The sequence below is a fragment of the Enhydra lutris genome, unplaced genomic scaffold (genome assembly GCF_002288905.1).
Source record: "Enhydra lutris kenyoni isolate GAN:26980312 unplaced genomic scaffold, ASM228890v2 scaffoldscaffold9, whole genome shotgun sequence".
In the NCBI taxonomy this organism is placed as follows: Eukaryota; Metazoa; Chordata; class Mammalia; order Carnivora; family Mustelidae; genus Enhydra; species Enhydra lutris.
In genome coordinates this window covers 21,824,070-21,837,530 of record NW_019154093.1, presented here as the reverse complement: position 1 = coordinate 21,837,530, position 13,461 = coordinate 21,824,070, and the positions used below count along the sequence as shown (strand labels likewise).

The following is a 13,461-nucleotide window of genomic DNA, read 5'->3' as shown; positions in this document are numbered from 1 at the left end:
AGTGGCTTTAAGAGGAGTCCAGCGGGGGCAGGTTAGAGTTGCTGCGGCTCCACGAACTCTTGGAGCTGAGACGGTGGGAGCAGAGGGCTTCGGCGCCCGGTGAGTGTGGCATTACGGGGCTGGAGTGGAATCTGAGCCGGCAAGACTGGAGAAGTTCTCTGTGGACTCAGTCATTGATTGATTCATTCAGCAGATATTTACTAAGCCCCTGTTAAGTGCCAGGTACTGTTGTAAGCCCATTAGGAGCATTTTTCTTTTCCACATCCCGATTTGTAAAAGGCTTCCCGCTTCGCCGGGGACTGAGGGGTTGTAGTTCGGGAAACCGGAAGCCAACCGAGAAGCGTGAGCATCCCTACCCCCAGCGCCCTGAGATTCCCATTAATGATCTTAACCATCCCTCCTATCTGCTTTGACCTTGTGAAGCTTTTCCGTCTTTCTCCTTTGAGGCGTCGTGAACCAAGAACCACAGGGAAGGCAGAACAGCAGGAGTTATTACCCCATTTTACGGATGTAGCAATTGAGCCCAGAGAGACTTGTCTAGGTCGCTTTTTGTGAGTAAGGGGCCTGGCTCCCACCCAAGTCTCCCCTCCAACCTACTCCCAGGTGAGCTCTCTTAATTGCGGGACTTTCATCCACCTTCTTTCTAGGAGAGAAGTCTAAAGGCATGTCTTCTACTTCCTTCATTCTAACCCTAGAGTAGAAGCGCCTTCTAATTTTCATAATTGGAAAAAGCACTGGACTTAGAGGCATGAGATGTGAGATTCTTATCGTGGTCTACTGTCTGTGAAACTGCAATGATTAGATATGTCAGTTTTCGATTTTAGTTGTCTGTAAAAATGGTACCCTCTTCGGTGTTGGTATGGGGTACTTGCGAATGCCAACGGAGGTTTCCGATGTGAGAGCACCATTTACCAAGTCTTTCTGCAACGGTTTTTAACGTAACAGAGGGTAATATGTGGTTGTTAGAAGGTTTATGAATCCCTGAAATTAAGTGCAAAATTTTGTGTGAATTGTGAGTTTCCTAACATTCCTCAAATTCTTTTTCTTTTTTCTTTTTTCTTTTTTAAGATCCACGGTCTCTTACAAATAAATGCAAGGGATTAAGGAAGTGAGGAAGTAAATTTGCCATTTTGCATTTTCTCACTTAAATCCAAGAATAGTGCCTGGCACACATTGGGTGGTTAATATATGTTGGTTGAATAAAAAAAAGGTTCTATTATTATCCCCATTTTGTGGGTAAGGAAATTGAGGTCCATTTGACTTCCCACTTAGTGGCTGGGAAGCCTAACTTACTGTAGTAAGCTACCAGAAGCATGTTCTCTCAGGCATATGTTAACATTATTCACTTTTACACAGGTGTTGTAAGGTGAAGTGGTTTAGAGTCATTGGAATCTGGCTGCTCAGGCTTCGAATTAAGACTGTGCCATCCTCTGTACCATTGGGACAAGTTAATCATTTTGAAGTGCTCATAGCACTTAACTTTCATTCAGCAAATATTTATTATTGAGAGTCTGATGTGCACTTAGTATGTACTAGCATTGGACTCAGGTTATTTTGAGCATTAAATGAGATAGCGTTTTGACTCCATTTTCTGTCATATTGGCTCAGTACATACCTGCTATCATTTTTACCGCAATTCCCTTATATTTTCCTTGGGTGTGGCACCCTGTACTTGGTGGTGTGTCTGTTCAAGATTTCTGGTATCTGCAACAATTAAGAGCCTGTCGGTGGTTATCTCCTAGAAGCAAATCCATTGCTCCACCAAGTCAGACCTGCCTTTCCACCCCGTTCAACATCCCTCTTGGGTAATCTCTCTGCTAATGGTGGGGGAGATGAAATCCTGGGTCCTGAAGTAAGAAAGTAGGGTAACAGTACAAAGAGGCTTGACATCCTTATGCTGCCTCTATAGAAGGATTCTTGATTAATTGTTTGAACTATTCATTGAAAAATAACTAAATACCGACAAGTGCAGATATCATAAATGTACTAGTCAATGAACTTTCTTGAAGAGAACATACTTGTGTAACCAGCTTCCAGATAAAGAAACAGGACCAGCATTCCAGAAACATGTCCCTTCCCCACTGTGCTCTCTTTCAGTCACTTAGGTTACCTTCTGTTCTGACTTCTAACACCATGGGTTACTTTTAACCTATTTTTAAGCTTTATGTGAATGGAATCAATATAGTATGATTTCTTCTGGTGCCTGATTTCTTTAGCTCATTGTTATTTTGTACACCACCACCCCCCACCGCCGCCCTGTGCATTTGTAGTTGGTTTATTTCATTGCTGTATAGTGCGGCTACAAACATTTTGGTTCATGTCTTTTGATGGTATGTATGTTTTTCTGCTGGGTATAGTATGTTGAAATTGCTGAGTCATAGGATGTGCGTATATTTAGCTTTGGTAGCTACTGCCCATTTTTCAAAGTGGTTTTACCAGCTTAAATGCCTTCCAGCAGTTCTGGAAGGGTTCTGGCTGTTCTATGTCCTTACCACACTTGCTACTGCCCTAATGATTTTTAAAACCAGTTTGTTTTTCATTCATTCATTCATTCATTCATTCACCTATTTTATTGCCAAGTCTTAACCTAATCTCTGGGAATGCAGTTACAAACAAGATAGACAAGGTCCCAAGATCCGTGCTTTTGAAAGTTAACATTCTAGCGTAGGAAGTACAATAAATAAGAAAGTAATGTTATTGCTTTGATCATAGGGTGGTATAATGAAATATGACCCCGAGGGACAGTATAAGATGGTGTGAAGATAAATTTCCATTGGGTATCAGTGAAGGCCTATCTGAGAAAGTTTTGTTGAGGTGGGGACCTGAGCCATCCCTGAAAAGATATGCAAAAAGAGAGAACAGCAATGGTATATTAAGTCTGAGGGCACAACAACTTTGGCCTTTTTGAGGTTTGGAAAAGCAGGCCTGGAGCAGAGTGCTAGACCAGGGTGAGGCAGGTTTTATGTCCAAGCCCAGATAGTCTTTCTTGCAATATCCCTACTTGCTCAGCCTAGGGTAAATCACCCACCCTTGTACATATATGTCCATGTGCTGGTCTCATTGAACACAGTGCATGGTCTAGAAAGGGAATGTTAAATTTTATCTTGGAGTGGTTTTTGCAGGAGGATGCCTGCTTTAGTAGGGTTAAATATCATCTTGATTTAAGAGTTGAGAGCATGGATTTGATTTTCTTAGGTATACATGAGAACCTTATAGGAATGGCGTTAGTCCTTCTGTTTGCCAATTTGGGGTATGAAAAAATGAGATTATTGTTTCGGTGTAGTCAAGTATCATAGTCGAAGTGATAAATCAGGTATTTATTCTATAATTAGATTATGCAGGAGTTGTAGACAGTTTTCTAGGAGATAACCCATTTGCTACAAAGCACTCTCAGTGATTTTCCAGTTTTGTTTTGTTTTTTTAATGGCAGAGTTTAGTGAGAATTGTAATTGATTTGCATCTTTTGTTCTCTCAGTAGCCTATTTTGCCTGATTGCATTGTGGAAAAGTGAAAAGTTCCAAGTTTACTTCTGACAATACTGTTACCAAGTTTACTTCTGACAGATCATCCATTAAAAGGAATATTTATTGTAAGGTAAGTTAGTGTTATGTATTTCCTCGAATGCTTATTGAAATTCAAACACTTCTCCTAAATTTTACCAAACGCTTATTGAATATAAGAATCCAAATTCATTTTTTATTTGACATGAGTCATTGCTCTTGTTCATTTCTGTGATGTACTTAATTAAAATTAAACTGATTTTAATACTACCATGTTGTGAATTATATAGTACTCTTAATGCTCTGTAAAGCAATCATTCAGACATCATTTGTAAGCTGTGTATTTACTAATGACTTAGCATTTTTTCTTCTTTTTATAATTAGTTTCCTCAAAGTAGATTAAAAAATACCTTTTTTAAAAGCAGACAATCTTGTAGGTCAGAATGTTCCTGTAGAGTAGAGAATAAGACATAATGCTACCGAACTTCAGGAAACAAGGTTGTTTAATCAGGATATCAATATGCTAATTAAAATTCTGTTGTTTTCAACACAGACTGAAATTTTTGTTCATCTATCAGTAATTCAGAGTAATTCTGTCAGACAGATTAAAGAAAAAAATTCTTTTGTCAAATATTAGCTCCCATAAAAACAGCAGTTAATTTAGAGGAAAGATTTATTATCTTAATTACTTAAACTTAGATAATAGATTAGCGGGCACCTGGGTGGCTCAGTGTGTTAAGCCTCTGCCTTCAGCTCAGGTCATGATCCCAGAGTCTGGGATCAAGCCCCCCCGTCAGGCTCCTTGCTCAGCAGGGAGTCTGCTGCTTCCACTGCTTGTGCTCTCTCTCTTTTTCTCTCTGTCAAATAAACAAATAAAATCTTAAAGAAAAAATTAAAAAAAATAAATGTTACCGATAGCTACTTACTATTCAATATTCAGTTTAGAAAACCCCTATAGGAAGCATTTGCTACCCGAACAGCCACAAGACCTGGTCCTCTAACTTGCAATAGTCTCTCTGCGTCCATCTCTTGACTTTTCACACTACTATTGTCCTTTAGTGCATTTATATTTTATCCCTATCTTGATTATAAGTGTTGTGAAGATATGAACAACTGTATATCACTGTCTTTTAGTTTCAGGTTGTTAGATGTTTAATACCTATCATTGTGCCTTGTAGCTAGTAGATACTTCTAAAAAACTTAAAGTTTCTTTTCCTACTTATTGACCCTGCCTAGGAAGAGGTAAGGCATAGTACAAGATATATGCAGATGATAACATAGAGGATAAGTTGTCTATGTTCAATCTTAATGAAGTTTGACTTTTCTCAAGATATTTTCTAAAATCTGCGGGAATGTAATGGGAGCAGAAGAGAAGGCTAAACTCATTGAAGGCAGGACTGTGTGCTAGAATCCATCAGAGCATTGTCATGTTAACTCAGAGTTAGTGACTTCTACACAGGAACCATGGCGTGCTACCCTACAAGGCTGAAGACTAGACAAATTTATTCATGGATTGGCAAGCCGTCTTTGGACCAAAAACTACGCTACCACACCTACAAGTGAGTGTTGGACTCTGTTGGTTGTCCTGGAAGTAATAACTTCTCCTCACTAAACTGTTAACTTATATCCAGCCTGTTCCAGTTACTCTAGATTGAGAATTGAGGGACAGTAAATATGAATGGATTATAAGGAGGGGTTTTATTTGGTACAAGATGATAGCATAACTATAGCAGTGATAGAGGAAGACATGTCAAGTTAATAAAATTTGGTATGTGTGATGATGTTGTGTTTATTTAAAGTGGGTTCTTTGTGTCTGCATGATAACGGTAGGATGCACTGTTGTTGCTATGTCCTCTCAGCCCTAGAGGTCTCTGAAAATTTTGATACTGTTATTGGGCAGGTTTCATACTTTGGGAAGCCTTTATTCTTTGTCAATAACTAAGAGAGGTTAACATTCATATTAAGGCCTCTGGATTAACCATCCACATTAAAACAATTCATTCAACCCATTTCATTTCTTCTTGCATATGACTTTATGGGTGAACTGGTTTCCTAGTAGGATACTTGGTCATCAGAGAGAAACTAGGAGATTTTCCAGTTGGAAAGCACTTTCATCCGCCCAGAGGGTACGTTGAAGTTGTCTACCCTAAGTGATATCCTAACATGTTTCTCTCCTTCGTAGAGAAATGAGTGTCAAAATGGAAGGTGGTCTGACTGAGATTCATATCCAAGTTGGACAGTTCGTGTTGATAGAAGGGGATGATGATGAAAATCCGTATGTTGCTAAATTGGTTGAGTTGTTTGAAGATGGTAAGTTTGGGGCTAGAATGAAAACCATTCCTTATCATGAACAATTGGGAGCTGCAAGATTTTTGATTGCTGATTTCTCTGTTCATAGCTCCATATAGGGCGTGAGCTCTAGATTCTGAGGTGGGGTCATTTAAGCCCTGGCTATACCATTTTATACCTCGTAAACTTCTCTACTCATTAGAGCAATATTGGGTAAAAGTGGGATTGGGGGAGTGGTTCGAGAATTTAGCTTTCTCATTATTTTTAGGAATGGGCTAAAATGGTCACTAAGGGGCACCTGGGTGGTTAAACAGCTGCCTTGGTTGGTTAAACAACTGCCTTCAGCTTAGGTCATGATCCCAGAGTCCCAGGATCGAGTCCCGAATCAGGCTCCCAGCTCCACGGGGAATCTGCTTCCCCCTCTGACCTTCTCGCCTCTCATGCTCTCTCTCACTCTCTCTTCCTCTCTCAAATAAATAAATAAAATTAAAAAAAAAAAAAAAGGTCATTAAGGCAGGATTTTTGGAATGGACAAAGGATGAGTTCAAAAGGAAGGGGGAAGAAAAATAGGTGATTTACACTATCATACAGACTTATCTTTTAATTTTAGTATGAGGAAGTTGGGGGGAAATAGGTGATTTGTACTATAATACAGATTATCTTTAAAAAATATTTTACGTATTTATTTGAGAGAGAGTACGAGTCGGAAGGGAGGGTCAGCGGGAGAAAAAGAAGCAGATTCTCTGCTGGGCAAGGAGCCCTGCAGGGGGGCTTGATCCCAGAACCCTGGGATCATGACTTGAGCCGAAGGCAGATATTTAAATGACTGAGCCACCCAGGCGCCCCCAAACTTGTCTTTTAATTTTAACATGAGGAAGTTAGTGAAGAATTTTGCAAGTGTAACTTTTTTACAAGGGAGGAGGTAAGCTGGATTGGGAAGGTGTATCAGCTGATGTTCAGTCAGGAACACAAAAACACTTTAGATCTGTGTATAGTGTTGAAAAGGCTGGAAGAACAAAAGGTGGTATTTCCCAGAGATCAATAAGTGCAGAAAGCCATTACTTCCCCCTAATGCTGGAGGAACAAAGGGGAAGGTAGAGCCTGCATGTCTGCATTCACAGCCCTCAACTGATTTCCTGAGCTTTTAACGCTCTGCAAAGCAGAGAAGAGTGCAGAAAGGTGGGAATGGGACAGAGTTCTAAAAGGAGGATTAAAAAGAAATGGAAAATACACAAAACTGTGTCTTCCAAAAGATAGGAGGGGAATGATGCGGCAGTTATTCCTGTGGCAGTTTGTATGCCTACAAGAAGGAACTGATATGGTGAGAGGATGAAGATATTTCATGTTACAGAGATAGGAAGGGTATTTGACAAGAAGGGAGGAAAACCTCATCAAAGGAATATCCACCAGGGGGAGCACCTCAGCACTGTGGGCTTTTGTATTTAAGGTACAGGCGTTTGTGTCTAGAGTTTGGAGTCTGTGGTGCTCTTTTGTCTTTCTCTGAAGAGCGCTGGGGAAGAGGAGAGGTGATGACGATGGTGGCACTAATGAGCGTATGCCCTTTCACTTGGACCGAATGCTGGTACAGAGTGATGTTGATGATATATTGCAAAGATAAAGCTAAAAATTGCAAGCATATGTTTGTCAGAAGTCACCTCAATGACTGATGCTTTAGTTTTTGTCAAGATTTTTATTTTGCTGTTTTTTGGTGTCCTCTTTATAGTCACTCATTTATAAGATTTGTTCACTGCCTCTGATTAGAATTTCTCCTCTCAAATGCCTTTTGTAATTTCTTCGATGACTAATAACCTTATTAGGAAGTCCAGCCAAGTGAGAAGGACATGAATGCTGGGTGGAGTCAGATTGCTGCTGGTTGGTCCTGTAACCTTTGGCAAATTTTTTTAAGGTCCCTGTAACTTGATTAGTTTGTCTGTTAAGGGGAGATAGCCATAGTACCTACCTTGTAGGGTTAATGTGCTGATTAAAAATAATATGTTCATCGAGGTGCCTGGGTGGCTTAGTTGTTAGGCTTCTGGCTTTTGCTTGGATCATGATCTTGGTGTCCTGGGATCGAGGCCTGCATTGAGCTCCCTGCTCGGTGGGAAGCCCACTTCTTCCTCTCTCAGTCCCCCTGCTTGTGTTTCCTCTCACTGTGTCTCTCTCTGTCAAATAAATAACATCTTTAAAAAAATATGTTGATCAAGTATTATCAGGTGCTTAGCACAGTGTCAGCCACACAGGAAGTGTTTAACAAATGTTCTTGCATCTCCCTTTTTCACCTATCCCGTCTAGATTCTGAACCTCATTCTAAGAAACGTGCTCGAGTACAGTGGTTTATCCGTTTCTGTGAAGTTCCTGCCAGTAAACGGCATTTGCTAGGCCGGGAGCCTGCTGCACAGGAGATATTCTGGTATGATTACCCTGCCTGTAACAGCAACATTAGTGCTGAGACCATCATTGACCACGTGGAGGTAAGTGATGCTTTGATACTCGGGTTCTATCTTGAAGCTTATTTCTGGCTGCCTCCTGAACTGCATGACCTCAGAAACATTCCTGGCTCTAATTTACCCCACAGAAATGAAATTTTTTCCTGTTTGTTATCTTTTCTGCTTGCTGCCTACTTCATCTCCACAAATTATTTATCGAGAGCACTTAGCATGTGTTAGGAGCCTCCTGGAGGAAGTGACATTTAGGTTGTGACCCAAGGGATAAGCAGGAAATTAGCAAATGAATCTCGGTGGGAAATTATATTTAGCTGTGGTTGTGGCAGGCACAAAGCATTGCGAGGCTAAATACGCTTGCTTAAATGAGGACTTCACCTTAAGTGGATCAGTACGAAGGGTGTTAGTTGCTAAGGGCAAATTTGTATTATGGGATTTTGTGATAAATCAGGTTCCAATGAACTACAGGATGAATGCAGACACTGGTTTGGAGACTAAGATACAGGTTATTTCTTGAGCTACTTCAGGCCCCCCAAAATAGGGGATCATATGATATGAAGTGTGGTCCCAAGTTTGATTTAATGGTAGGGCAGAGAGACTTGGGTCTGGCATGACCAGTCAGATTTTTCCAGTCTACGAGTCCAGCATAACATATGCCTCAAAACAATTTGTCTCTGAGTTAAAAGAGTGAAGGAGCAAAAGGCAGATATACAAGTTGAAACAGCAAAATGGGTTGATTTAGAAAGGAAGAGGGGTATTTAGGTGGGAGCATGATGGGGGAGAGGAGCAGGACTGTGACAAGCCAATCTCAGATAGTGATGGAAGGCCATCTGGAAGAGGACTGAGCACTCAGGAAGTAACGTGGGGCCATTTTTAGAATGCCCCCAAAACCAGTGTAATAATCAGATCTTGAAGTAGCAAGGAGCCGTTAGAGACGAGCAGGGGAGCATGCTTAGAAAAGTTGTGGGGAAATTTGGTGTGAGTGAATAGATCGGACTGGGAAAGAAAGCAACATGGGGTATGGATATCATACTCCATAAGTAGGAGTCTGGAAATATGCCTCTTTAGTTTGGAAGAGGGACATCCCAGGTAGGGATGTAGATGTAAATGCTTTTTAATCATAGCTCTCATGAAGCATCTGTTGGCTCATTTGGTTCTCATTTCTTCCTGTTCAGGTAGTAGCTTTAGGCCCAGATGAAGTGATGCCTGTGGATGTGAGAAATGAGGAGACACTCTTTGTGAAACTATCTTGGAATGAGAAGACATTCAGACCACTATCGCCAGAACTATTTGCAGAGTTTGATCGGCCACAAGAAAGCAGTCCTAGGTGCCAGAAGCCTGTGGGAGCCAAGACTAAGGGCCTGGGAAGCCCTTCTTCGACCACAGCAGAGCATGCAATCAAAAGAATTGAATCAAGACACTCTACCTCCAAATTTCGCCAAACTCCTTCCCATCTTGTCACTCCAAAGGCAAAGAAGAGATTGGAGCTCAGTGGTAAGTGCAAGATGGGTCACGGTGGGCAATACTGAGACTAATGGAAAATGATAAAATAGTAACTCGTGCTGTAATATCCAGTTAATGCCCCAGTGGACCAGGTACCGAGTAGACAGGTATTGAAATACACATAAAATTTACCATTTTAGTCATTTTTAAGTGTACAGTTAATTGGCATTAAATACACTCACATTTTTGTACAGCCATCCCCATCATCTTCTGCAATGGAAACTCTGTAGCCATTAGACCATAGCTTCCCATTTCCCCATTTCCCATCCTTGGGCAACCACCACCATTCTTTTTTCCTGAGTTTGACTACTCTAAATACCTCGTTTAAGTGGAATCATATAGTATTCATCCTTTTCTGACTGGTTTAAGTTAGCATAATGTCATTAGGGACCATCCATGTTGTAGCAGGTGTCAAAATTTCCTTTTTTTAAAAGATTGAGAGGTATAATTAACATATAGCATTATATTAGTTTCAGATACACAGCATAATCTGTTCACATCTCTCACCATACATAGTTACAAATATTTTTTTCTTGAGGTGAAAATGTTTCGGCTTTACTCTCTAAGCAACTTTCAGGTATGCAATAACAGTATTCTTAACTATAGTTGCCGTTATCTCTCCACGCACACTGTATCCTCATGAGTGACTTATTTTGACCTCCTTCATCCATTTACCCATGCCTTGACTGGTGATCACCTGTCTGTTCTCTTTATTTATGAGCTTGGTTTTGTTTTCTTAAAGTTTAGAGGGACGCCTGGGTGGCTCAGCCAGTTAAGCGTCTGCCTTGGGCTCAGGTCATGATCCTGGGATCCTGGGATGGAGCCCCACATTGGGCTCCCTGCTCAGTGGGGGAACTGCTTTTCCCTCTCCCTTGCCTGCTGCTCCCTCTGCTTGTGCTCTGTCTCTCTCTGACAAATATATAAATAAAATCTTTAAATAAAATAAAATATAAATAAATAAGTCCTTAAAATTTAGATTCCAGGGGTGCCTGGGTGGCTCAGTTGGTTAAATATCTAACTTTGGCTTAGGTCATAATCTCGGGGTGCTGGGATCGAGCCCCAAATCAGGCTCAGTGGGGAGCCTGCTTTTCCCTCTGCCTGCTGTTCCCCCTGCTTGTACGCATCCCCTCTCTCTCTCTCTCTCTCTGACAAACATAAATAAAATCTTTAAAATTTAGATTACACATTTAAGTGAGATCATACAGTGTTTGTCTTTCTCTGTCTGACTTATTTCACTTAGTGTAATGCCTTCAAGATCCATCCATGTTGTGCAAATGGTAGGATTTTATTCCTTGTTTGGCTGAAAAATATTTCTTTGTGTGTGTGTATGTGTGTGTGTGTGTGTGTGTGTGTGTGTGTGTGTGTGTATCTTTATCCATTTATTCATTAATAGACACTTCAAGTTGTTTCCATATTTTGAATATTGTATATAATGCTGCACGTAGGTGCACATATCTTTTCAAGTTAGTGTTTTCATTTTCTTCGGATAACTACACAAAAGTGGAATTGTGGATTGTATAATATTTCTATTTAGTTTTTTTTAAAGATTTTATTTATTTGACAGAGAGAGACAGCGAGAGAGGGAACACAAACAGGGGGAGTGGGAGAGAGAGAAGCAGGCTTCCTGCTGAGCAGGGAGCCGGATAAGGGGCTCCATCCCAGGACCATGGGATCATGACCTGAGCTGAAGGCAGATGCTTAATGACTGAGCCATCTAGGCGCCCCTCTGTTTAATTTTTTGAGAAGCTTCCATATTGTATTCCATAGTAGCAAAGCTTTAGAAGTTATAGGGCTCAACCAGAACAATTAAGTTTAACTTCTAAAACTTTGCTACTAAGGTGACCTTGCTTTTAGAGATAAGAAATAAGTATTTTAAAACTCTTAAATTTATACCAATACTTCTAATTTGTACTACAGGGTTCTTCCCATATTCTATAGCTGTATCCCCCTTCTTCAAGATCCTGATACACACGAAGTAGTTTCACAATTGCTATCCCAGTACTACTACCGATAGTTAACTTACCAACTTAAGTTTGGAATTAATTTGCAGTTCTTTATGCCTTTAGAATATATTCCATTGAGGGAGTAAGTTAATTTAATTGCTTTTCTTTCCTTCTGATGGTTTTATTATTGGTGATAGGCAGTTAGGTTCTTTTATTTCTGTTTAATTTTAGGGTCTCTCCCATCTTTGATTAATTTTGAAGCATATGAAACATTAAAATAAGATTCAAAGCTATTTAAAACAAGTGTACTCAGGTGCCTCGTTAACGCAGTAGGTAGCGCATCAGTCTCATAAAACAAGTGTACTTGGGATGCTGGGTGGCTCGGTTGGTTAAGCATCTGCCTTTGGCTTAGGGCATGATCCCAGGGTCCTGGGACCGAGTTGCGTGTTGGACTCCTTGCACAGTGGGGAGCCTGCTTCTCCCTCTGCCTGCTGCCTACCCCCACCCACCCCTGTTTGTGCTTTCACTCTCTCTGACAAATAAATAAACAAAATCTTAAAAAAAAAAAAAAAGTGTACTCAAGAGAAGCCCCATTCCTCTCTTTGCCCACGTACCCTGTTTCTTTTCCATCTTTTGTAAGTAATCAGTTTTATTAGTTTCTGGGGTTTTTTTTTTTCTGTGTTTTTTGCAAAAATAAGCAGATACGCATGTATGCACACACATACATATGCACAAACATGCATAGGATTTTATTTTTCTTTCACTTACAAGGTATTTGAAGCTACCCTGTGGCAGTTCTGAGAGTTCATCCTCATCCTATTATGTGTCATCAATCCTGAATTCTTTGTGTATGTACCAAGTTCATTGGGTTTAAGTTATCTGTGTTCTTTTTTTTTTTTTTAAGATTTTATTTACTTATTTGACAGCAAGAGAGAGCGAGAGCAGGAACATGAGCAGGGGGACTGGGAGAGGAAAAGAGGGAAAGCAGGCTTCCCGCCTAGCAAGGAGCCCAATGTGGTGCTTAATCCCAGGATCCTGGGATCATGACCCAAGCCAAAGACAGACGTTTAACAACTGAGCCACCTAGGTGCTACAAGTTATCTGTGTTCTTGATATTTCCTTAGTATAATGTGTATTTAGGAGCTGAACATAAACATATAAAACATTTGGGAAATACCAAAAGATTACTAAAGAAATAATTGGCAACATCACCATATAGAAATAAATGGCAGTATTTTTTACTGTTGCTTTTACAGGACCTGGACAGGGTAAGAAATCTGGACTTGACACAGTTATATAACTAGAGGAGAGGGCTATGATGAAAATGTTTTGGATTAATTGTTTTTAACAGAAAGGGGAAAATGGGGGCGCCTGGGTGGCTCAGTGGGTTAAGCCTCTGCCTTCGGCCCAGGTCGTGATCTCAGGGTCCTAGGATTGTGCCCCGCATCGGGCTCTCTGCGCAGCGGGGAGCCTGCTTCTTCCTCTCTCTCTGCCTGCCTCTCTGCCTACTTGTGCTCTCTGTTAAATAAATAAATAAAATCTTAAAAAAAAAAAAAAAGAAGCACTCCTTTGGTAGATTACTTCAGGGAAATTGCTGAACATTTATCCACAAAAGCTGATTTAACAGTTGACTTATGACTCTAACTAGGGAAATCACCCTGGAATTTAGGAGAGATGAAAAATAAAAAAAACTAGCTAGCCTGGGGGAAGAAAGCATGGAGTGGTTAAAAATATGGGCAACTCATGGGGTTCAGTCAGTTAAGCACCTGACTCTTGGTTCCGGCT

At 40.5% G+C, this 13,461-nt stretch overlaps 1 protein-coding gene across 1 annotated transcript in view; it reads left to right on the top strand.

The window, feature by feature from the left end:
• The first annotated feature begins 1 nt into the window (after position 1).
• The window catches only part of LOC111143120 (origin recognition complex subunit 1), a 28,440-nt gene continuing 14,980 nt past the window's right edge, over positions 2–13,461 (top strand). Inside the window, exons 1-6 of the mRNA XM_022496608.1 lie at positions 2–99; positions 3,476–3,594; positions 4,960–5,059; positions 5,683–5,810; positions 8,082–8,260; positions 9,406–9,724. Coding sequence (XP_022352316.1) covers positions 4,965–5,059; positions 5,683–5,810; positions 8,082–8,260; positions 9,406–9,724 — 721 coding nt within the window. The 5' untranslated portion in view covers positions 2–99; positions 3,476–3,594; positions 4,960–4,964. The remainder of the gene's footprint in view (positions 100–3,475; positions 3,595–4,959; positions 5,060–5,682; positions 5,811–8,081; positions 8,261–9,405; positions 9,725–13,461) is intronic.